Raw genomic sequence first — 23,883 nt, 5'->3', positions numbered from 1 at the left:
TCCAGGTCTGTTACTGTTATTTACTGTTAGTTGTGTAATCTGCAACCAAGAGAGGTTCTATGTTTTGTACAATGGGTGTGTAATAATAGCACCTACCCCACGTGAGGTGCTAGGAAGAGTAAGTGAGCTAACGTAGGTTCAAAACACCTAGAAAAGTACCTGGAATACAGCAATTTCTCTTGAGATTTTAGAACTGTGGAGAGCCAATATATTTCAACATTTCTTTAGCTTGAACTGAAATACAATCATAGGTAAAACCCTACTCAAGAACACTCTTTAGGCTTTTAATTAAGACAGTGGAATCCACTCAAGTGAAAAAATGTGTTCTTTATGAGTCAGCATCCTTTTTCTCTGTAATTAACGTGCCATGCTTTAGCTGTCTTACTATCTTACTCTAAACATGCTTTGTAGTAATATTAGCAAAACAAACATCAGAAGGGTAAATACACAGTAAGAGGATAGCATGTGAATGCAAATAGCTGTATTTCAAGTTTGTTTATTTTTCATTTAAAAACAATCCCTAGCCAATTATGCCTGTCGGTCCCCAGTAAGTTAAAAAAAAAACCAATATTGAAAAAAATGTGAACCGATGATTTTGCTTCAATTCAGGGATTTCAGCTATCTCTCTAAATCCAGCATGAGTCTGGTTTGGCTCCTAGCCTGAAATAACCCCGCCTTCTCTCTCCACAGAGTTTATTTTAGTCGCACAGGGGTTTTGTTAGAGCTGAAAAGTACCTGTACTCCCCAGTAAGAGAGGAGGCACAAGGAAAGTAGCAAGAGCTATAAAAAATGTAGGGATTTCTGTTTTGGACGTGAAAAGGAGGTCTCTTTGCATGCCCCCAGCATTCGTCTGCTTTTTTTAAATTTCTGGACCGAGGTCACTCACAGGTAAAAAAATCAGAGAAAGAGAATCTTAGGGTTTATACTTTAGAGGACTCCTAAGAGTACTTGAACGGTCTCCAAATGCCTCCTACAATTGAAGAAGGGTGTGTGCGTGCACAGCTTCAGGACAAAGAGGTTACCATCTTCAACTCAGAAAAGGTGGCAAATAAAACCAGCGGGATTAAAACTTTCATGTCTATGGTTAAGATTTGAATAAAGAGTCTTTATTTTACTTTAGGTTTCTTTATTTGAGGGGGGGGGGTGTAGGGGCAGAGAAAGAGGGAGACAGAATCCCAAGCAGGCTCCAAACTGTCATCACAAATGGTAAGATCATGACCTGAGCCAGAGATATGACCTGAGCCGAAATCAAGAGCTGGACACTTAACTGACTGAGCTGAGCCACCCAAGTGCCCCAAATAGTCTTTAAAATTAAGTTCCTTTTGGGATGCCTGGGTGGCTCAGTCAGCTAAGCATCCAACTTTGGCTCAGGTCATGATCTCGTGGTTTGTGAGTTCTAGCCCCACATGGGGCTCTGTGCTGATAGCTCAGAGCCTAGAGCCTGCTTCAGATTCTGTGTCTCCCGCTCTCTCTGCCCCTCCCCTGCTCACACTCTGTCTCTCTCTCTCAAAAATAAATAAACATTCATTTTAAATAAATAAATAAATAAATTTAAGTTCTTTTTAAGATTATACATTAGCAGTGGTTTTTATTTTTTTAATTTAAACTTACTTATTTACTTTTATTTAAATCCAAGTTAGTTAATATACAGTGTAATCATGATTTCAGGAATAGAATTCAGTGATTCATCGCTTAAACATAACACCCAGTGCTCATCCCAACAAGTTCCCTCCTTACTGCTCATCCTTCCACCCCAATACCCTGCTAGAAACCCTCAGTTTCTTCTCTGTATTTAAGATACCCTTATAGTTTGTCTCCCTCTCTGTTTTTATTTTTGCTTCCCTTCCCCTATGTTCATCTGTTTTGTTTCTTAAACTCCACATATGAGTGAAATCATGTATTTGTCTTTCTCTGACTTATTTCTCTTAGCATAATACGCTCTAGCTCCATCCACGTAGTTGCAAATGGCAAGACTTCATTCCTTTTGAGATGATACATTAGCAGTTGTTTTAATAGTGTTTTCATAAACATGGCCTAAGAGAGGTAAACATGGTCTACTATTTAATGACTAAAAATAAAACATTTTGATTAATAATCCTATTAAATTATTATTTAGCATAAGGAACATATGTTGGTGAAGAAAAGTAATAGAACGAGTCAATACAGTGGATGCTACCAAAATGCCAAGGAAAAATCCTCCGTAAAACAATTCAGCAATCATCAATCAATCAATCAATCAATCAGTCCTCTTACGAAATGAAAAGCCCTAACCAGTAAGGTGAGCATTATGGAATAAAGACCCTGTATTATAGGAAGAGCAAGCCTACCTTACTTTCATGTGGGCATAGAAAAGAGAACAGATGTCATTGCTTTTCCACTATATGTAAAAGAGTTTCCTGAGTCAGGAATCAATGCCATTTGAGGAGATAAAATGAGACCCTGTTACACTACTGTTCCAGCAACTTCGCAGGCATACAACAATGACACAGTCATACACCTTACACTTTGAATGGCTGCCCTGGCGTCGCAGTGGTTGGCACTAACAACTGTGAGTGTTTTAACCCAAAATGAGCTTCTCTCTGGTGTGCACTCACAACTGCACGGATTTGACTCACATGTCCAAGAGCTGGAATACTTTTAAACTTCCACAGCTCCTGCTCCACATCTGGTAAAGCCCACTGACTGAAAGGGGAAACAGGCTTTCCGTAGCCAGGTAATGGTAAGTCACCAAAAGGACTCTCTCCAGTTGCTGATGCCAAAACCTCGGGCTCAGAAAGTCTCAGCAAAAAAAAAGTTCTTAAAGATTCCTAATTGGTATTTGTCATCTTTTAGAACTTTTGGCTCCAAATTGATGCTATTCTCCTTGATCTTGCAGTTCTGCAAAGTAAAGAGATTTTTATATGCTTATTGTCTCACGTTTATGTCAGCTTGTTTTCCCGTCTGTATAACGAAGCGCTCCTCAGTGACAGACTAGCTCTTGGCGTGACTCGTAAACCTGATTCAGCCTCGAAACAGAAATCAGATTAACAGTTGCAACTCCTGCAACTGCTCAATGTAATTCTGAGTAGAAACGCTGGTCCTACAATTTGAGAACCCATTTTAATGGCCTATAATGAACTGAACAGACTGAAATTTTTCATGGGATTTAGGTTAGCGATAGGCATTTGCCTTGCAAGGTAACACAGGCATTTGGCAGATATTTAAAGCATGCTTTATTATGTTTCTGGGGTTATGTCTAAGCAGGCTTAAACAACACGGGAGCTTGAAACATTCCATGATTTTTAATAGAGATAGCACCTAATTTAGAAAGGCAATTACAAGCAGCTGCAGAACAGATTTCATGAGAATAAGCCATGTGGGATAGATGCCGATGTTCCCCAATTGGCAACATGCTGAATTATTACTCCAGAGAAAGGTGTTTATATTCAGTAATAATTCTCAAAACCTAGTATATCGATCACTTGCACTCATCTCCTGGGTGTGCGTGTTAAAAATGAACTGGGACGCACCTTACATTTCCTGAATTAGTATCTCCAGAGGTGATCATTCGAAAGCTGCATTTTAACAAACATCTGATGATTCTGATGCAAAACGAAGTTTGAAACCCATAGGTTTTACGAAGATCCGGAGAGATGTACACATATTTTAACGAGTGGTAGACGTGCAGGTTACGGTTACCAGTCCTCAGGCAAGGTCCGCCATGGACTGGGAGGCCCCTGCCTCACCATCTGGTTGCCAGGAGTGCTGTGAGGGCAGAGATGAGCTGCTGCCCGCCCCCCGGCCCCCACAGCGAGGAAAACCTCTTCCCACTGAAAACACGAGGCACAACACACTCCTCACACTTCTGATGAACCAACATACAACTCAAAAGGACTGCAGACTCTCCACGCTGGGAATGCAGTCATAACCCAACCATCCATTTGACCAACTGCTACAGGAAAACGGGCCTAAATATTCAGCATGCCTACAAAAAGACTCAAGGTGATGCCATCTTAATGTGGGGCAGAGCTTCCCAGCTCGGATACCGTGAATCCCTGAGAACAAGTGCTCTGAGTTCTACAAGTTCCCTGTAGCCCTCCCAGAAGCCAAGGCCACCCTCTGGTCATCCAGAGGCAGCCCCGTTCACTCCCTTGGTGCGCCACATAAAAGCGTCGTCACCTCCGTGGTATTTTCTACGTGAGGCAGGAGTTAAAACGACAACAGCGTTGGAAGCACTGCCTCATTTGTAAAAGAGTGCCAGTATGTATTTGGGGGATTCATCTCATCATTTAATAATCAGCCCACAGAAATCTGGTGCGGGAATCCAACGAAGTTGAGAATGCAGGTGTTTTACCAGAACAAAAAACATTACACAGCTGTTGCCTTTTAGGTCATACAACTGATAGGTCTCCTTTGAAGGCTGGTGGATGATTCAAGGTCACCCTGCGTCCTTACTGTGTGCCAGGTGGCGTGCTTGGTGCTGAGGATATCTCAGGACCAGAGAAGACGTGGACTCTGCCCTTGTGGAGCTTACTGTCAAGCAAAGCACGCAGACTCAGAAGTATCGACACAAACTGTCTACAGCATCGGGATGTGTGCTGTGAAGGTGATGAGGAACGTGAACTACTCTAGAAGAGCAGACAAAGCTTCCCTGAGGAAATGACAGTGAACCTGAAGCCTGCAAAACGAGAGACCAGCTAGGAGATGGCAGGCACGGAGACTCTAGGCAGAGAGAAAGGATGTCTGAGAACCAAGGTGGTTGAAGCATTAAGTTTAAAAAGGAGCCTGGCAGAGAGAAGGCTGGAGAGCTGGGCACGGGCCGGACAACACAGGACCTTGCAGGCCACGTTCAGAATTAGGGTCTCAATTTCAGGAGTGATGGGAAGTCACTGAAAGTGCCAAGCAGGGAGACAGACTTCCAAAGAATTGTTTTAAATGCAGACTCTTAGGCTCTAGCCCGGAAGATTCTTCATGGGCTGACCTGGGCTCCCAAATCTGAATTCTGAGGAGACCTCTGGGAATCTGATGCAAAGTCTAGGAGCTACTGCTGTGGAACGAGTCATCGATGGGCCCAGCCTGAGCAGACAGCCTGTGAAACAGCCCTTAAAATAACAGTTACAGGGCACCTGGGTGGCTCAGGGGGTTGAGCGTCCAACTTTGGCTCAGGTCATGATCTTGCAGTTCATGAGTTCAAGCCCCACATCGGGTTCACTGCTGTCAGCCTGTCAGCCAAGAGCCTGCTGCAGATCCTCTCTCCCACCCCCACTTGCACTCACCCCTAAATAAATAAATAAATAAATAATAAAGGTTATTGCACGAAAGGAACACATGTTCCTCACAATGTTAATTTATCTGGCCTTGTTATGTCAGCTTCCAGATCAAAAGCAATGCCAGCAGAGCACTCATTCTGGCGACCCTCTGGCATCGGAAACGGGTGAAAGGAATGGCGGAGCAGATGCTGTCAGGACAGTCGTGCTGGGGGAATCACCGTGTGCTCCCTCCCCCGGCAGCCTCACTCTGCGGCTGGAGGTAACCAGGGCTTAAATAGCTCAGCTCCTCCATCCCTATGCTGGGAAGACTCGATGTGTGCTTTACACGGACGCCCAGAGTGTTCGCAGCAGGCCCGCGTTCCTGCTGTCTCCAAGCCGTCATCGGTGAGACGACAAGGCTTTCACCGGCCGTCTTCCTTTCTCCATCTCACTTCCTCACTCCCCTCCTGATGTCTGCCTCATTTCCCAAATAAACCACATGCAACCGAATCTTTGTCTCAGGGTCATCTTCTAGGCATGCAAACGGTCTCCCGCTGGGCCAAAGTGCATTTAAAAGAAAAAATACAGTGCAGTCTGGCTACCAAATTTAGTGAATTATTACAAAGGATGCAAAGAAAATGTGTTAAAACCCGAATAAAAAGTTCCATCCATGTGAGCAACGAATATGGGAAAAGAAGAGAGAACATAATCTGCTATTAAGAGAATCGTCTTGAATGCCGTATTCAAAGTTTAACCTAGGAATGTCAAAGAAATGGCCAGCCTTTCTTTTACTCTTTTACAGTTCTTATACCGTGCAACAAGTAAGTAACCTATTCTTCTTGCAACATGAATACAAACTAACATTTACTGAAGGGCTTACTACTTACTAGTACTTATTAGTACTTACTAGAACTACTTACTAGTTCTTAGCATTGCACAGCTCACTGTTTCATCCCTAAATCCAGGTTAAAGAAATCATAATCCAAAAACTTTATATTTCCTTTTAAAATGAAAAAATATATATTAAATATGTTCATACAGATTCACTTACAGCCGAGAAGCCAGCTAACTTTTACCCTGTTAATTCTATCTTAAATCAACCACCCTCAAGCCACGAGATACACTTTTTGTTAACAACTTTTCTGTTATTAACACCTACTATATGTTGCCATCTCATGATCATTTGTATCTAAAATACCAAGTGCCATTCTGATTGCTGGGAGAACTAGTGACTGCCTGCAGTAGGAAAAACCAAAATAATCTGAAGCCAATTTTTTCAAGAATTTTAAAGAAGAAATTTAAAAATTTAAACAAGTAAATAAATCTGTGTTATTTTGAAACATGTTGTTTTTTCAAACATGCATAATGAAGCATTTAGGTTGAAATATCAAAATGTCTGCAAGCATCTCTCAAAAACACTTCTGCATAAAAAATACAGTGAGAAGAAAATCTTGGTCAAAAATGTTCACCTCAAAACCTAAGGGGCCATTTTGATTGTGTCCCTCACGTTTCCTTTGACTGCATGTAACTAATCCAATCTCTCAGGTCACTTCTACTTATGAAAAAAATAAAGTAAAAATAGTAGATCTGGGAGGAGAAAGACATGAAGAAATCTGAACAAAGTCTCTAAAATCATGAGTAACAGAACACTCATTTACCACATCCTGGCACCCAACAACGAAAGCAGACAACCTAAAGAAATTAATCTGAACACACGTAAGTGTAAGTGTTCATTCACACAAAGTAATGGCAGGTCAGAATTCGCAGACTCAAAAGACAGTATGGGTTAAAAATCCATGACATGGAAGAATATTTAGATACGAAACGTGTCATAGGTCATACAGAAAACTAAAAACGCCTCAGGTGATTCCATGAAGAACCATGAGCACACCTCACACAAGACAGGTCGGTGGAATGGTCAGATCCACTTTGATGGTTTCGACGTGACTTCTGAGTTAGAAAAAGACCCCAGAAAACCAACCCAGGAAGATTCTGCTGGGAGGAGACTCTGGTCCTAGGAATCTGGCCTGGAGCCCAGTCGGTCAGCGAAAAGCCTGTGAGCTAGGCCTGCTGGCACTTCGGAGTATTCTCCTGATATTTTAAACATTACCTTAGCTTCTGAAATCTAAACACTAGGTACTTTGACCACCTTGTGAGTCAGAATCAATGAACTCTGTATCTGTAATTATTACTATATGAATTAGTACTTTATTTGTCTTAAAGTTCCTTATATATGATATGATCTCACTTTGGAGTGCTGGGTTGGGTAAAATGAGTTTATGTTTCATTAGTCATGGATTTAAGGGTAAAAACAAAAAATCCTCTTCTTGTTATTAATTAATTAGCTCCCCCCGGCCATCCAGAGGATAAAATTGCTTTCTCTAAGAATACTGAGACTTGAAATGCCATTACTCCAACAGCACTGCTGTGAATTTAGAATCAGATTTATTAATTAAAATGTCCACCTATATCTATCATCTATAAGAATGGAAGTTACAAAATATTTCAATAAAAAACTACGTAGCCTTAGGTTTTAAAATACTCCATAAAAGAAACTTCCAAAACCTAAGTACTAAGGCATATCTTTCCACTAATCTGCTTTGTTTTTTTTAAGTAGTGTCCTCAGTTAATGTAAGGGCACAGACCTTACTTAGAGCTTAAAACATACTAACTCAACTCTACAAGTGAAATCAAAACTAAATGCCTGAGCTTATACAGTTGACCCTTTAACAACATGGGTTTGAACTAAGCAGGTCCACTTATACGTGGGTTTTTTTTTTACAATAAATATACATACACTACTGTAAATGTATTTTCTCTTATTTATGATTTTCTTATTAACATTTTCTTTTCTCTAGCTTAGTTTATTGTAAGCATACCGTATTTAATACATATAACATGAAATACGTGTTAATGAACTGCTTACATAACTGGCTAGGCTTTTGGTCAACAGTAAACAGTAGGCTATTAGTAGTTCAGTTTCTTTGGGACTCAAAGGTTATACTTGGATTTTCTTTTTTTTTTTTTTTTTTTTTTTTTTTTAATTTTTTTTTCAACATTTTTTATTTATTTTTGGGACAGAGAGAGACAGAGCATGAACGGGGGAGGGGCAGAGAGAGAGGGAGACACAGAATCGGAAACAGGCTCCAGGCTCCGAGCCATCAGCCCAGAGCCCGACGCGGGGCTCGAACTCACGGAGCGCGAGATCGTGACCTGGCTGAAGTCGGACGCTTAACCGACTGCGCCACCCAGGCGCCCCTATACTTGGATTTTCAACTGTGAGGGGGAAGGGGTCAGTGCCCCTAACCCTCATGTCATTCAAGGGTCAACTGTACTATAATTAACATCTTAATAATTAAAAGCAATAACATATATGCAAGTACTTGGCATGGGCATGAAAAAGAACACCCATTTTTCACAAAAAATCGGACATCTTCCTCATAAAGGATGGCTCTATATATTGATCAGTTCATTCAGAAACATGAACTGGCATGTAGTAAAATGACTGGAATTTCTAAACTTCTAACACCCCCAAAGTGTGACTAAAAGATGAATACATAAGACGGGGCGCCTGGGTGGCGCAGTCGGTTAAGCGTCCGACTTCAGCCAGGTCACGATCTTGCGGTCCGTGAGTTCGAGCCCCGCGTCAGGCTCTGGGCCGATGGCTCGGAGCCTGGAGCCTGTTTCCGATTCTGTGTCTCCCTCTCTCTCTGCCCCTCCCCCGTTCATGCTCTGTCTCTCTCTGTCCCAAAAATAAATAAAAAACGTTGAAAAAAAAAATTTAAAAGATGAATACATAAGAAAGCCTGTCTGATTTACATATGCTTGTATAAACTCTCCATTTTTTTTTAAGTCCAACCACTTATCTCCACCATTTTACATGAAATGAAATGCATTTTCAATAATGCCCAAGAAAAGATAACCATAGAATACACAGCATCTGAGATAGAAAACCTCTTTCAACCAGAGTACTTCTAAACATCACTAATATTATCACTTTAATTACCTGATTTCAGGAGATGAAGAGATTTCATTTGTGTCTGCCCTTTTATTTCTTGGAAATGATGGACTAGCCGGAGGCATCTCACCACTTAAGCGGTCTGGGAAAATTCGGTCTTTATTCAAATTGATTTCTGAATAGGGACAGTTGGCAGCACTAAAATATTAAAAGAAAAGCACATTCTTAGAACATCCATTAGAGCATACTTTAATTAAAGTGACAGGCTACAGAATATAAAACTCTAAAACTTAACTGTTATGTTTACATATGTATATATGTAGAATTAAACATACATTGTGATTATTTTTGTTTCTATTAAGGTTTATTTATTTATTTTGAGAAAGACAGAAAGAGAAAGAGAGAGAGACAGACAGAGGAGAGGCCACAAGTGGGGGAGGGGCGGAGAGAGTGAGAAGGAGAGAGAAAGAATCTCAAGCAGGTTCTTTGCTGTCAACAAGGAGCCCAACGTGCGGCTCAAACTCACAAACTGTGAGATCATGACCTGAGCTGAAATCAAGAGTTGGACACGTAACCACCTAAGCCACCAGGTGTCCCTAGTGTATGAAATATTTTATCTCTGAGACATAATTTAAGTCTATTCTGATAGAAAATATGTCTTTGCACTAGATGTTCAGAACACAACCTGATGAAATGTTTGAAACTGTGCAATGATCACTGAAGGATTCTGTCTGGATACGGTCCAAGGGCAGAGCCTGTGCGTATCTGTAGGAACAATCAGCCCCGGGGGAGAAATGCTTAAGACATCATAGGAGGGTTGGTGTCAGAGGTAGGACAGAGAAAGACTGATGGACAGATGGAGCAGATCTGCTTCCTAAAGTGATCCTTCAGGCTCAGGGTCACCATAGGCCATTTCAATTCCTTCATTTCATTTTCTGTTGGCCTCCAAAGGAAGGAGATTCCCCCCTGTTCCTGTCTCCAAGCCCAGACGTACACTTGATATGCTAAGCAATACATATATTTATCTGTAGTCCATCCTGTTTCTGATAGGAAAGGAGACCAGATACCAACTTGGATAATGACCCATCTATCTCACTTCCCTTCTATCGGTGACCCCTGGACTCCTGGTTGGTCTCTCAGGTCCCATGTGGGGATCATTTCTGTTATTCAAGCAAAGGAAATCTAGGTCACTAATTGTTAAATCAACATTAAGTCAGTATAATCCTCTGCCTAGGCTTCAGCTTTCCATCTTCAGAACAACTGGGCAACCTCTGAATCTCAGGCCTCCAATACATAATGAACCCCTCCAACTAAATGCCCATCCTGCCCCTCTGTTTTTTAGGGAGTCTCCTTGTATCTATAAGTGGTTTGGATCTTGGATAAATTATTCTAGTGTCTTATACGTTCTTTTCTTCTCTCCAGGTGATAATCACCCAGGGAAAAATTTTAAACTATGTATGTCTATTTCCACCAAGAGAACCAAATACACTCTCCTAGGAGAAGGAGGGAAGAGTTTGAAAATGCTCCTGGTTCTGATAATGGCCTATGAAACCTACCACAGGTATCTTGAAAGCTAAAATACAATCTTGATTTTATTTAACTAAACATTCTGCTACACTGATACCTATGCAAAAGACAAAAATAAATAACATATGCTTACGTGTTGACAAAAATGTATATAGTGCTAACCCAACAATAAAAAAATAACTAGTAATATTTATGGAGCACTTACTATATATCAAGCACTGTGCTAAGTACATTCCGTTCAGTGTTTTACTTAATTCTCACGACACCCTATAAGGAGGGCTTCTCATGAGACAAACTAAGGCTTAAAATGCTTAGGTGGCTTGTCTTTAATTATTTCATTTAATTTGTTCAACAAGTATTTATCAAGTATCTATTAAGTGCTAATTATCCTTGTAGGCACTGGAATCACAACGGAAAATACAATGACCAGATCTCTGCTCTCCTGTCGCTGATATTCTAGGGGAAGTTGGGCACTACACAATTGCAGATATAAAGCAGACAACTTTACACAGTGACAAACGCCACTAAGTATGACCGACCGAAGAAAGAACATGGGGCTGTCACAGGGGTCACAGGGCTGTACAGGAGGAAGGGGCTCTGTGAAGCAGCAGCCTTTGAGTGGTGCCTTCAAGGTCAGGAAGAAGCCTGCTCTGTCAACACAGAGGAAGAGCATTCTAGGAAACAGCAAGGGTAATGACAACACAGGGAGAGCTTGGCCTGCCTGGGGGGAGACCAGCGATGGCCAAGTGTGTGAGCAAAGGGAGGGCACGCACTCGTGGCAGGCAAGGGAAGTATTGTGTAGGGCCCGGTAGGCCCTGGTCAGGAGTTCCAATGCTTAGTTTAAGTTTGAGGTGAAGCCACTGGAGGACCTTCAAATGAGGAAATGATATGATTTGATGTACAATTCAGAACAATCCCTCAGGATGCTTTGTGGAGAGAAGATTTCAAGGGGCCAGAATCGGAGCAAGAAAAGTGATGTAAGAGTGAAGATATCATGGTGACTTCGATTTGGTGGCTGAAACAGAGGCAAAGGGGCCAGTCACGGTACCCCTGCGATCCCTTCAAGGGGGCCCGTGTGTAGATGGGAAGTAGGGAATGACCTCAAACAAGGATTTAAGAATGGCCTTTAGGTTTTTGGCTTGAGGAACTGGATGGAAACAGGAACGCCTTTTCTTTTCTTTTTCTTCCCCCCTGAGATGAGAATGACGAGGACAGAGGCAGATTTGGGGACGAGATCAAGAATTGTGGCATGTTTATTAAACAATCAAGTAGACATGGTGCTTAGTAGCTCAATAAGATAAGCGTACCATTGCATTCGTCTTACTCAGCATGGGCACACGACTGTAACTCATTTCTATTCATTTAGAAGTGATGGGAAGGAAAATCCAGCTCCAACCAACGTCTCTTTGAACAATAATCCTTCGAGTACTTCATGGACCCCTTCGTGGGATTGTGTGTAGTCGTGTTTATGGACACAAGCGACAAACACCGATTCTGCCTACGCCGAGCCGAGGTGAAGTTACCGCAAGGGCATCAGACCGCTCACGGGAAGGCTGGGCCGTCAGGCCTGCCCAGGAAGGAAGGTCCAGCCAGCACTTGCTCCCAGACACAGTCTGCACACGATGGGGCTGCTGGGACTGAGGCCCTCACTCTCTCCACAGACGCTCAGCCGCTTTCCATGTCCCGCCCAACCCCCAATTCCACAGCAGCTGTGATCTGCCTTCCCATCACTCGTCCTGATGGAAGACCCAGGTGACAGCCTCCGCTCAGGGACCATTTCGGGTTTTCTGTCCACACTGTCACTGCCACAAGCCTGAAGAAGGGGAGAAGCCCTGTTCCCCGAGGCTCCCCTGAGGGAGGGGGAGCCCTGCCTTACTTTTACCTTGATTTCAGGCAAAACAGAACATAAAAAAAAATAAAACTCTTAACAGATTTCAGGCCAAATGTAAATGTCCCAGGGTCGCCTCACAATAAATACATTTAAAACCAAATTCATCATTGGGGCCCCTGGGTGGCTCAGTCGGTTAAGCGTCCGACTTCAGCTCAGGTCGTGATCTCGCAGTCTGTGAGTTCGAGCCCCGCGTCGGATTCTGTGCTGACAGTTCAGAGCCTGGAACCTGCTTCGGATTCTGTGTCTCCCTCTCTCTCTGCCCCTCCCCTGCTCGTACTCTGTCTCTCTCTGTCTCAAAAATAAATAAAAACGTAAAAAAAAATTTAAAACCAAATTCATCATCTTCAATGAACTCCCTTCTTCTGAAGAAAAAAGATAAGAAATACAGCCAGCTCCTCCCGCTATTCTCAAACCTCTGTTCCCGACAAAGGAAACATAGTAGCCAAGCCTCACATTGTCATCTTTAACTCTGTTCTATTCTTTTTTCTTCACATTGTGTATTTTTATTGCAAATTTGTCTTCTTAGCATTTTGTGACAGCGGGAAAAAATCCACATACAAATCTTTTGAGTTCTTTTGGCAAACAAACAGTATACTGCTATCCCTAGAATCCTGCAACTATCATGTTTCCCTCACAGTGAAGCACCTGGCTTTCCAATTACTGAATATCTATCTGTACATCTACCGTAAGGTTTTATCAGATACGAAGAAAGTGAGGAAAATGAGAGTCCTGTTCTCAACCCCGCCCGCTCCCACACTGGGAAGATCCATGGTGTTCTTAGATGGGCTACGTCCCCAACTACAGACTAGACTAGAGTCATAGTTGACAAGTCTTGGAATGTAAGATCCAGGAGAGCAGCCCCTTTACCTATCTGCTGAATAAGTGAAGGAAGAATCTCTCTCTCTCTCTCTCTCTCTCTCTCTGAGATCCCCACAGATAAACTTGGACAGCTCACAGACTGGCAAGACTGCAGACCAGGAGAAGACTTACTGTCTACATAATCTGCCTGTTTTGATTTTGGGGGCCAGAGAGGAATTTGAAACTCTCAACTTGAAGTAGAGGAAGTGATCGCAGCCCTCCACACAGGGATTTACTAATGGGTCAGGAGGATCTATCAAGGCAGGACCTATCAGTTATCGATTTTACATTAACACCCTCTCTTCTCTTGAACCCTGAGAGAAGTAAAGTGGGTTTATACACCTAGCATTCTTACACCTGCTATGGGATAAAGGGGGAAGCCAGTGGGTTCCCAAAGTGGGAGAAGATAAGAAACAAGGTGGGTGGGGGGATGCCACAAAACACAAATGAAGTGTGCTCCAGGGATAGGGGATGACCAACCAGAGGGGTGACCAGTGCCCTGGACAGAAATCAGGAACCTGGTCTAAACATGCTCTGCTGCTCCATCCACTCCTGGCTGATGAGTAAGCACAACTTGTGAGGCTCCGTCTTCTCACTCGTAAAATGAGGATGCTACCAGCAGCAATTTCCGCGGCTCGAGCACATCACACACATGCTAGGCGCTTTTCTTGCGCTTTCTCACTTAACTCCCACAACCCCAGGAAGCTGCTCCTCGTCTAATGATCGTTTTGCAGAGGTAGAAACGGAGCTTAAAAAAGGGAACTTGCTCAGTGTCAGTCCATCGGCTCTTGGCAGAGTCAGATGTTGAACTCTGGCTGTCCCCTGCCACACTGGATGGGGGCAGGTAGTACCTTGCAATAGCAAAGAATGTCCTTATCTTTAATCTGTGACAATCCAAGCCATCTCAGTACCATCTTGTAGCCAGATGCTGCTGTCCTCTAGCTAGTATGTGTTCTGCCAATACTTAACCTCTTGGCCAGTTTCCGTGTTCTCACATTTACAAAGTCCATACAGTGTTAAAAGTCAGCAACTTCACAACTCACCAGTGCCGATCAAACTTCTGTGGAGACAGTGGGTTCCCACCAGGCTTCTACTCATCTCCAGTTTCTCATGTACTAAGCAGCATACGTCACGTATACATGGGTACACACATGTATACATATACACGCAACTCTTTAGCATTACATAGTTCCTCAGGGAGCAGAGGAAGAGATTCACGTAGGATTACACAACTATCTACCATATGAATTGTATTAGAGTACACCCTGTTCTATTAGCAAACAATTCCCTGTCAGCTCTACATACAAATATCCCACCAGCCCCTCTAAGGAGGCAGTTTTTCCCAGGAAAGACGGGTCCAGCTTATTAGGAAAGGTGGAAGGACTGTCTTCTTCACTGCTCCCCACGTCACCTTTAAAATCCTTTGCATTGTGAATACGTTTATTTAAACAATTAGGTAACACCTGTGGTTTTCTTTTTTAATTTTTTTTTTTAACATTTATTTATTTTTGAGACAGAGAGAGACAGAGCATGAACGGGGGAAGGGCAGAGAGAGAGGGAGACACAGAATCGGAAGCAGGCTCCAGGCTCTGAGCCGTCAGCCCAGAGCCCGACGCGGGGCTCGAACTCACGGACCGTGAGATCGTGACCTGAGCTGAAGTCGGACGCTCAACTGACTGAGCCACCCAGGCGCCCCAACACCTGTGGTTTTCTAAATGATCGCATAGTCATTGTCACACTCTGTCATGACGAAAACCTGTAAAAAACATGAGGCAGGCTCTATCAGGCCACTGTGCTTTACGCGAGAGTCCAGGAGTTACAAGTAGAGACTTAAGAGCCACACAAGCCTGGGTTGAATCCTGGTTCTGCCACTGTCTGACCCTTGGGCATGCACGTAACGATTCCAAACCTGTGTCTTCACTTGTAAACCAGAGATGACAAGAGTACCTGCTTCACAGAGCTGCTGTGAGGATTTAGTGAGATCACACAGGTAAGTGTGGCACGCAGCCTGGAACACAGGAAGTCCTCCATGAACCTCACCTGTTACGATTACTCAAAAAGGAGGAGTAACACTTAACCCCTACGACGTAAACGTGCATCAGCAAAAATAAACCACAACATTAAGAGCTCTGTAACACGACTCATTTGTGAAGGTTCTCTGCTTCCTACAGGAAAAGGGTGCTACTCCACTCACACCTCTACAAAAATCTGTTTACACCAGACTGGCCTCCTTAGAGGTAGGGACCCACCCTCTGTGCAGCCCATCACCTAACTGAGCACTGACTCGAAGCAGGCACTCAGTAAGTGTATGTTCGATGCATGGATGGATGGATGCTGAAATAATATGCTGTTTAGAGTGTGCAGGTGTGTGTCCAAAGGTACTAACTTTTAAAACTTTCCATGGACTTTACCAGTACCTTTTAGAAGCTGTTGGAAATACTCTCCATTTTTTTTTTCTTGTTTATTTTCTCCAAGATCAAATCTTATATAGAAAAGATTTACTTCTGAAGGCACTAGATATGCAGAATATCTACTTTCATATAACGTTAGTTCTCTTTTCATCACTTCCCATTCTTTGACCTTTCAGTAGCCCAAATGAATGAATCACCAAAGGGAAACACCATGATAAAACCCAGATTATGCTCCCTTGCTAGAGACAGGAGTAAGCAATCTGACTACTGAATATCCCTGGAGATAAGAATAATGTCCACATTCAACTCACTCACTGATTATTTACATTTCAACATCTGAAAACATAACACTCTCAAATTTCACTGCCGAGACACATGTTCTATTTCTAACACCTCTTACATCAAATCCAACTATTATAATTTTTCAGAGAGGCAAACAACAACTGCTAGTCAAAACATAGCCTTTTGCTTACGTGTTCATAAAATGGATTATTCTCGCTAAAAGAGCAACTTTCCTTGTTATCGAAGCAAAGAATGCATGTTTTGGTTTATGTAGTTTCTCAGTAAATTAATCCAAAGAGAATTTTCTCATTATGTTTTCCTAAACACAGCATTCTCAGCAAGGACAAAAATAAGTGCCAGTGAAATGAACCTTTCAAAGAACATCCACGATGTTGCAGCTCTTCCACAGTCTACTAATGAAATGGAAAACCGGCTGTGCCTGTGAAGGATTAATATCCTTCCACATACAGAGCTCTGAGTGTTGTAAACCGGACAGCACAGTCAGGGAGACTCAGGAGAGCCAGCTGAAAGGGCCAAGAAAAATGGAAGAGACGATGCAGCAGGACCTGACAACGGCTGTTGGGTGCTTTGAACGGCATCCCGAGGCTCTTGTCAACCAATAACTCTGGCCTGGACTCACCCACAGAACTGCTAGCTGTGCCCTCCGTATGGCACAGAAACAAACGCTGCCTCTTGATCAATACATGTCTTTGAAGCCATGAGGTCTACTTCTTTGAGTGGAAGAAGGACTAGTTCCAATTCCACTGAAAGGTTTCTTTTTCTTTAATGTTGATTGTTTTCTTTTGAGACAGAGTGCAAGTTGGGGAGGGCCAGAGAGAGGGAGAGAGAGAATCCCAAACAGGCTCCACACTCAGTGCAGAGCCCGATGTGGGGCTGTATCTCACAACTGTGAGGTCATGACTGGAATTGATATCAAGAGTCGAATGCTTAACTGACTGAGCCACCCAGGTGCCCCCACTGAAAGGTTTCATTGCCACATTTCTCCATAAAAATCTTCCATGATTCTCCTTGTAATTTCCCCTTTCTTTTAACAAATACAATACTGCATATCTCTGAAGAAATGCTCCAAACATAATCACTTAAACTTTGTGAAATGGCTGTGGCCCAGCTGAGGAACCCCCAGAGGTCAGTGGCACAGTTGGGAAAAGGTGGCCATAATGAGCGCCAGCCCATCAGGCAGGGGACAGGATTGTCACCCAAGACCCTGCCGTGACAGCAAACCTCTCTGCTCAGACCTAAAGCACTACTAAAGAGATGATGGACATTGCTGTAAGGTGGGTTTCCTTCCCAGAAGGCCAAAACAATTCTTTTTGTAATTTTCAACTGAACCCCAATAGCGTAATCTCAATTTTCATGCAATTTTAAGACTTCTTTATTCTTTTCCTTCATAATTTGAGCAAACTACCTTCACTCCAATGAACATCTTGGGGTTGTGCAGTAGAAAGGTACCTTTGACAAAGGTTCAATATTAGTTACTGCTTTGTATCTTATGTTTAAATTAAATTATGTGCAGCTTCCATATTTCCATTAGTCCCTGAGTTCTTTGAAGGTTGGGTCTATAACTAATTCATGGAGCAGTGCCTTGTGAGGCAGCCAGAGGGCAGTGGTCAACAGCACAGATAGACTGGGTGCCATTCCCTGTTCCCCTCACACCAGCTGTCTCTCCAGTGCCACAGTGGCCTCATCAAAATTTGGAAAAGGCACCCCTGGGTGGCTCAGTCAGTTCAGCATCCAACTTTTTTTTTTTTTTATATGAAATTTATTTTCAAGTTGGTTTCCATACAACACCCAGTGCTCATCCCAACAGGTGCCCTCCTCAATGCCCATCACCCACCCTCTCCTCCTTCCCACTGCCCATCAACCCTCAGATTGTTCTCAGTTTTTTTTTAAATTTTAATGTTTATTTATTTTTGAGAGAGAGAGAGAGAGAGAGAGAGAGAGAGAGAGAGAGAGAGAGAGAGACAGAGTGTGAGTGGGGGAGGGGCAGAGAGAAAGGGAGACACAGAATCTGAAGCAGGCTCCAGGCTCTGAGCTGTCAGCACAGAACCCGACACGGGGCTTAAACCCACAAACCGCAAGATCATGACCTGAGCTGAAGTCGGACGCTTAACCGACTGAGCCACCCAGGTGCCCCGTGTTCTCAGTTTTTAAGAGTCTCTTATGGTTTGGCTCTCTCCCTCTCTTTTTTTTTTCCTTCCCCTCCCCCATGGTCTTCTGTTAACTTTCTCAGGATACACACAAGAGTGAAAACATATGGTATCTGTCTTTGTCTGTATGACTTCTTGATCTCAGCTCAGGTCATGATCTCGCAGTTGTGAGCTCTAGCTTCACATCAAGCTCTGTGCTGTGAGCGCAGAGCCTACTTGAGATTCTCCCTCTCCCTCCCTCTCTCTGCCCCTCTCTGCTGCACACACAAGCACTCTCTCTCTCTCAAAACAAACAAATGAACATAAAAAAAAAAAATTGGAAGAAAATAACACTAAAACTAATAGGGGTTTTTTGAAGGGTATTCATACTTGTAAAACAATTAGAGCAATATGCCGTGTGGAGTAAATACATGTTCAATAAACATGAGTTATTATTGAAAAAAACTCAAAAGTATTTACTGCAGGGAATAATTTATTAGTATATAATGGAAATTTAGCATGCTAATGAGTTATTTCTGGCATGTAGACTTAAAACATGTCTGAAAATAATCCAGCCACCTTCACTCAGCAATACTGAACAAACTTTTAAGACACGATATTTTTAACACTCTTCAAACTAATCATGTAACTCCAGGTTTGCAGTTATACAAACACTGAAAAGGATTTTTAAATGGATATCTGCAAATGTAATCAGCACCCTATGTTGACACTATTTACTCTGGAACAGACTGAATCCCATATAAACCCCACAAGGAGTGTTGCAAAAGGAAGATAAGCAATATTTGAGGATGCAAAGACGAAATAAAGAAAGAGGAGAAAATAATTACACCCATTTTACAATTCCTATGAACTCCTGGAGGCACAGGCAGCACAATCTTCAGATTTTTAGGGATCCCCTTCCTCACTAGGCAATCCAATTAACTTGCAGTTAGAACATTTACCCTGACAAAGGATTATTTTAATACATCTCTAAACAGGTGATGCTTTTGTTCCTTGAAAATCTCAGTGTTCAGTAATATATTTTTAAATGTCTACAAGGACCCCCACATTGCCTAAAGAGTACATCAAATTTCTAATGTATAAATTTGGTTTCTTTTTGAAGTTCCTGAGGGGGTCAGAGAAAAATATCGAAAAATATTGTTTTGTATCAGTGCATAGTTTGACTATTCAGATCTGTGCTTCTTGTGATCTATGCTGATAATCTGTGATAATCTCAACTCTCATTATTCAAACTGTTGCGTCCCCCAGTCATACCAGATTTTACCAAACAGGGCCTGCCCTCTTCTCATTATTAACGGTCAAGCCAGAGTGACTCTTTCAGAAGGTAAGTATCTATACAACTAGTCTGGCTATCAAGAAAAGGCAAATAGCTAGAGCAAACCTGTTTTATTTTTATTTTATTTTTTTTTTTAATTTTTTTAACGTTTATTTATTTTTGAGACAGAGAGAGACAAAGCATGAATGGGGGAGGGTCAGAGAGAGGGAGACACAGAATCAGAAACAGGCTCCAGGCTCTGAGCTGTCAGCACAGAGCCTGACGCGGGGCTTGAACTCACGGACCGCGAGATCATGACCTGAGCCGAAGTCGGCCGCTTAACAGACTGAGACACCCAGGCACCCCGAACAAACCTGTTTTAAACTGTGAATGCATTTTCTCCCAGAAACACTTAACTAAAGACATACTCCTCGTCTTTCCAGGATCATCATGGTAACCACATTTTTTTTTTTATAGAAAACTACCTCACATGTATTTAGCATGCATGGAAACCACGATCTTATACACAGGTGGGACAGGCAGCCTCTATCTGACCACGTAAGGAATTCCCACTTCAGTGGCAGCACCACATACCTGTGAGGGCCCAGGTGTCTCACTCTCTTAAAATGACCAATCCCTTTACATCCTGGGGTTGAACATCCGCCATGTTCTGAAGCTTCCATTAATTCTAAGGAGCCTATAAGAAAGCAAGGGGAAGAAAAAGAGAGAAGAGAAAGGAAGGGGCATAAAGTTAACCAAAGGCTGTGAAACAAAAATTACAAATATCTTAAAAGTCTTTAAAGATTTTTCCCTATGCTTTTGTTCACACTATTGATCTTTCTTCAACAGTGAAATGGTACACTTTGATCTAACCCTCTATCAATGCTATAAATTCCAGAAATACCTAATTGTGAATTAATGAGGAGATGCTAAACAATCTTCAAGTAAATAACATAGTTTACGAATACTTGTACACTGAAAATTTCAAACATGCTACCCCCTCCGTGTTTTATAATGCTTCCTTATGCTGACCACTTATGTCCCTGTGTAATGTGCTAGACTCTGTTCTAAGCATTCCCACATATACCTCTATGAATATATATATACACATGTATCAAGTCTTTGGTCTTGTATCATTTTGTCGCATACAAGGGATAGCACCAATGTGCACTATTCTGAAACATTTTTTCCTTTGGTCTTTAACTTCATGTCTTAAAAATCTTTCCATCTCAATGATAATATTCTTTATGATTGTTGCACAGTGTCTGTATCATGAGTGCACCAGAATTTAACTAATCTTTGTTTCCAAGGTTTGTTATTTTAAATATACTGCAACAAACAGCATGCATGTGGATTTCTTTACTTTTATGCAGCTTGTACATGAACCTGGAAACAAGTGAAGCCACTAAAACAGGGGACTGCACACTAAACTTTTAAAAACCCCACAATAATCTACTGTATTTTCTACGTATTTTCTGCTACAATGTATATGCTTTCCTTCCAAGTTGAAATCATAGTATGACAAATTCGCAGTGCACATTTAAAAAAAAAAATTGAACTTAAAGGGACTCTGCACTGAGGTTACTGTAAATCACATGCAGTTTTAAGCAACAATAGATAGGGAGAGCCTTTTTACACTCTGTCCAGTTTCTCCCAATGGTAGCATTTTGCAAAACTACAGTATAAAGCCACTACTGATACATTAGACTTTAATAGCCTAAGAGAACTGTCTTCCAAAAATTCAGTACCAATTTTGAAAGGTGATGCGTCCTTCTAAATAAAAGTTTAACAATCTACATAAACTGTGCTTTTCAAACATTATTTTTTTTCTTTTTATGTTTTTGTGACTACCACATAATGGAAAATGTGGGAAGAAGAACAGGATTCATGGAGAACAAACATACAGGGGAGAAAACAGTAGAAAGAAAATGCTAGGAGCAAAGAAAATATTAAGCACCCTACATAAGAAAATGGAAACATTCAATTTAAGTTATCCTTGCGTCTCTTACTCAAAGGAGGCTGAAGAGGATGCCCGGTTTTTGAACACCAGCCCACAGGGTGAATATCAGGGCAATCCGCATCTACCCAGTAATCATAGCAGCTGTTCCAGCCGTCAAAGTGAACCTGGAAACAAAAGGAAATTACCAGTACAGTTCACAGAAAATTCCTACCATTAAAGTTCTAGCCACCATATAACCGTTTTTATTTTCTTCTAAAGTATGTAGATTCAATGCCAAATAACATTTTTTTTTAATTTACTTAAATTGCTTCATTTCCCCTATGCCAAAAAAGGGACTTTCGACCTATCTTCAAATGATCTGTTCATCAATAAATGTCTTGCCAAAGACATCATTCCAGCAGTACTTTTATAGATATGTGTGTCTTCCAACACACACACACGAGTTATGAGTACATAACGTCTTCATATGAGCCACACCAAAGAGCCAATAAATATTACTTAAGTAACGAATAAATCAGGAAGGGAGGAAGGATGGGAGTGGAGAGGAGAAAGGCAGGAGTACCTTTCACTTAAATGTCAACTCTCCCAGAATTATGCTAAAAAGGCTGTTTATTTTTTTTATTTTTATGTTTTTCAATATATGAAGTTTATTGTCAAATTGGTTTCCATACAACACCCAGTGCTCATCCCAAAAGGTGCCCTCCTCAATACCCATCACCCACCCTGCCCTCCCTCCCACCCCCCATCAACCCTCAGTTTTTAACAGTCTCTTATGCTTTGGCTCTCTCCCACTCTAACCTCTTTTTTTTTTTTTTTCCTTCCCCTCCCCCATGGGTTTCTGTTAAGTTTCTCAGGATCCACATAAGAAAAGGCTGTTTAAACAGGGGCGCCTGCGTGGTTGACTTTGGCTCTGGTCAGGATCTCACGGTCTGTGAGTTTGAGCTGGCATCAGGCTCTGTTGCTGACAGTATGGAGCCTGGAGCCTGCTTCAGATTCTGCGTCTCCCTCTCTCTCTATCCCCACCCCCCACCCTGTTTGTACTCTGTCTCTCTCTCTCTCTCTCAAAAAGGAATAAACATTCAAAAAATATATTTTTTAAGTCTGTTTAAACAAATTCAATGTCCTATTAGAAATACACCTGGTTTATAAAATATCTCTCCATCAAATGCATGTCTAAGTATCATTTTTTCTCTCAGAAATAATTACACTATGTCTCAAAGACGTTTTATATGGTGGTCGGAGCCATCTTTATCAGCCACCGTGTGAAAGAGCTATTGGTCTTTCAGGCAGGGTCACTAAGGATCAGCTATGTGTCTTTTAAGTATTACATGTATTTTATTTTTTAGGATGAAAGGATATACTGAAAGGCTATATATATTTCACTATTACATCAAATTTGCCAGCTAGACCTTTTTAAGTCTGTGAATCCCTTACTAACAAGACAACAGATGCCAGATAGATAAAAAATACAAACGTGTAAAACTGAATAAAAAGTTCCAGAACAATGCAGGAGTGAATGTATATGTAATCTCAGAGTAGGAAACCATAGTAGGCAAGATACCAAATTCAAAACTCATAAAAGACTGCTCAATTTGACTACAGGAACATTGAAAAAAAATTTTTTTTAATGTCTATTTGTTTTTGAGAGGGAGAGACAGAGCGTGAGTGGGGAAGGGGCAGAGAGAGAGGGAGACACAGAATTCAAAGCAGGCTCCAGGCTCTGAGCTGTCAGCACAGAGCCTGAGGTGGGGCTTGAACTCATGAACCATGAGATCATGACCTGAGCTGAGGTCGGACACTTAACTGACTGAGCCATCCGGGCACCCCTGACTACATGAACATTTAAAACTGCACAGTGGCAAATGTTACCACAGAAAAGGAGGAAGATCCATGAGAAACTTGAAAAACACAGTTATTATATATGTCACAATGTACTCTGTTCTTTAATTTATCCAAATATCATATATCAACATAAGAAGATTAAAAGCCCAATAGAAAGATGAAAAATAGATATAAATTGCTCATAAAGAAGAAACTAAATATGAATGATTAGTAAACATATAAAATGATAATCAATTTCACTTACAACTAAAAAAACCCCTACAAATTAAAACCACAAGATGCAATTCTTTCAACCTGCCAAAAATGTTCCATCTTGGTGATTCCCAGAGCTGGTGAGTATGAGCATAAAAAGCTTTCTCAAGGACTGCTGACGGAAGTATTAACTGGCAAGTATTTCTAGAGAGTTATTTGCAACAACAGTCACTTAAAATATATCACTTTTGACTTAATAACCTCAATAACCCAACTCATTGTAGTAGAAAACAACCAGAGTATCTACCATG

The 23,883-nt window shown here is 41.7% G+C and overlaps 1 protein-coding gene across 12 annotated transcripts in view; it reads right to left on the bottom strand.

Moving 5' to 3' along the window:
• Positions 1 to 23,883, bottom strand: part of L3MBTL3 (L3MBTL histone methyl-lysine binding protein 3) — a 129,478-nt gene that overhangs the window by 25,727 nt on the left and 79,868 nt on the right. For all 12 annotated transcript variants that reach the window (XM_058735230.1, XM_058735224.1, XM_058735225.1 and 9 more), the window contains 3 exons: positions 21,588 to 21,702; positions 20,173 to 20,275; positions 9,235 to 9,384 (listed from right to left, as the gene is read on the bottom strand). In XM_058735230.1, coding sequence (XP_058591213.1) covers positions 9,235 to 9,384; positions 20,173 to 20,275; positions 21,588 to 21,702 — 368 coding nt within the window. The remainder of the gene's footprint in view (positions 1 to 9,234; positions 9,385 to 20,172; positions 20,276 to 21,587; positions 21,703 to 23,883) is intronic.

This window comes from Neofelis nebulosa, chromosome 6, assembly GCF_028018385.1.
Source record: "Neofelis nebulosa isolate mNeoNeb1 chromosome 6, mNeoNeb1.pri, whole genome shotgun sequence".
NCBI classification, from domain to species: domain Eukaryota; kingdom Metazoa; phylum Chordata; class Mammalia; order Carnivora; family Felidae; genus Neofelis; species Neofelis nebulosa.
This window is presented reverse-complemented; position numbering and strand designations above follow the sequence as displayed.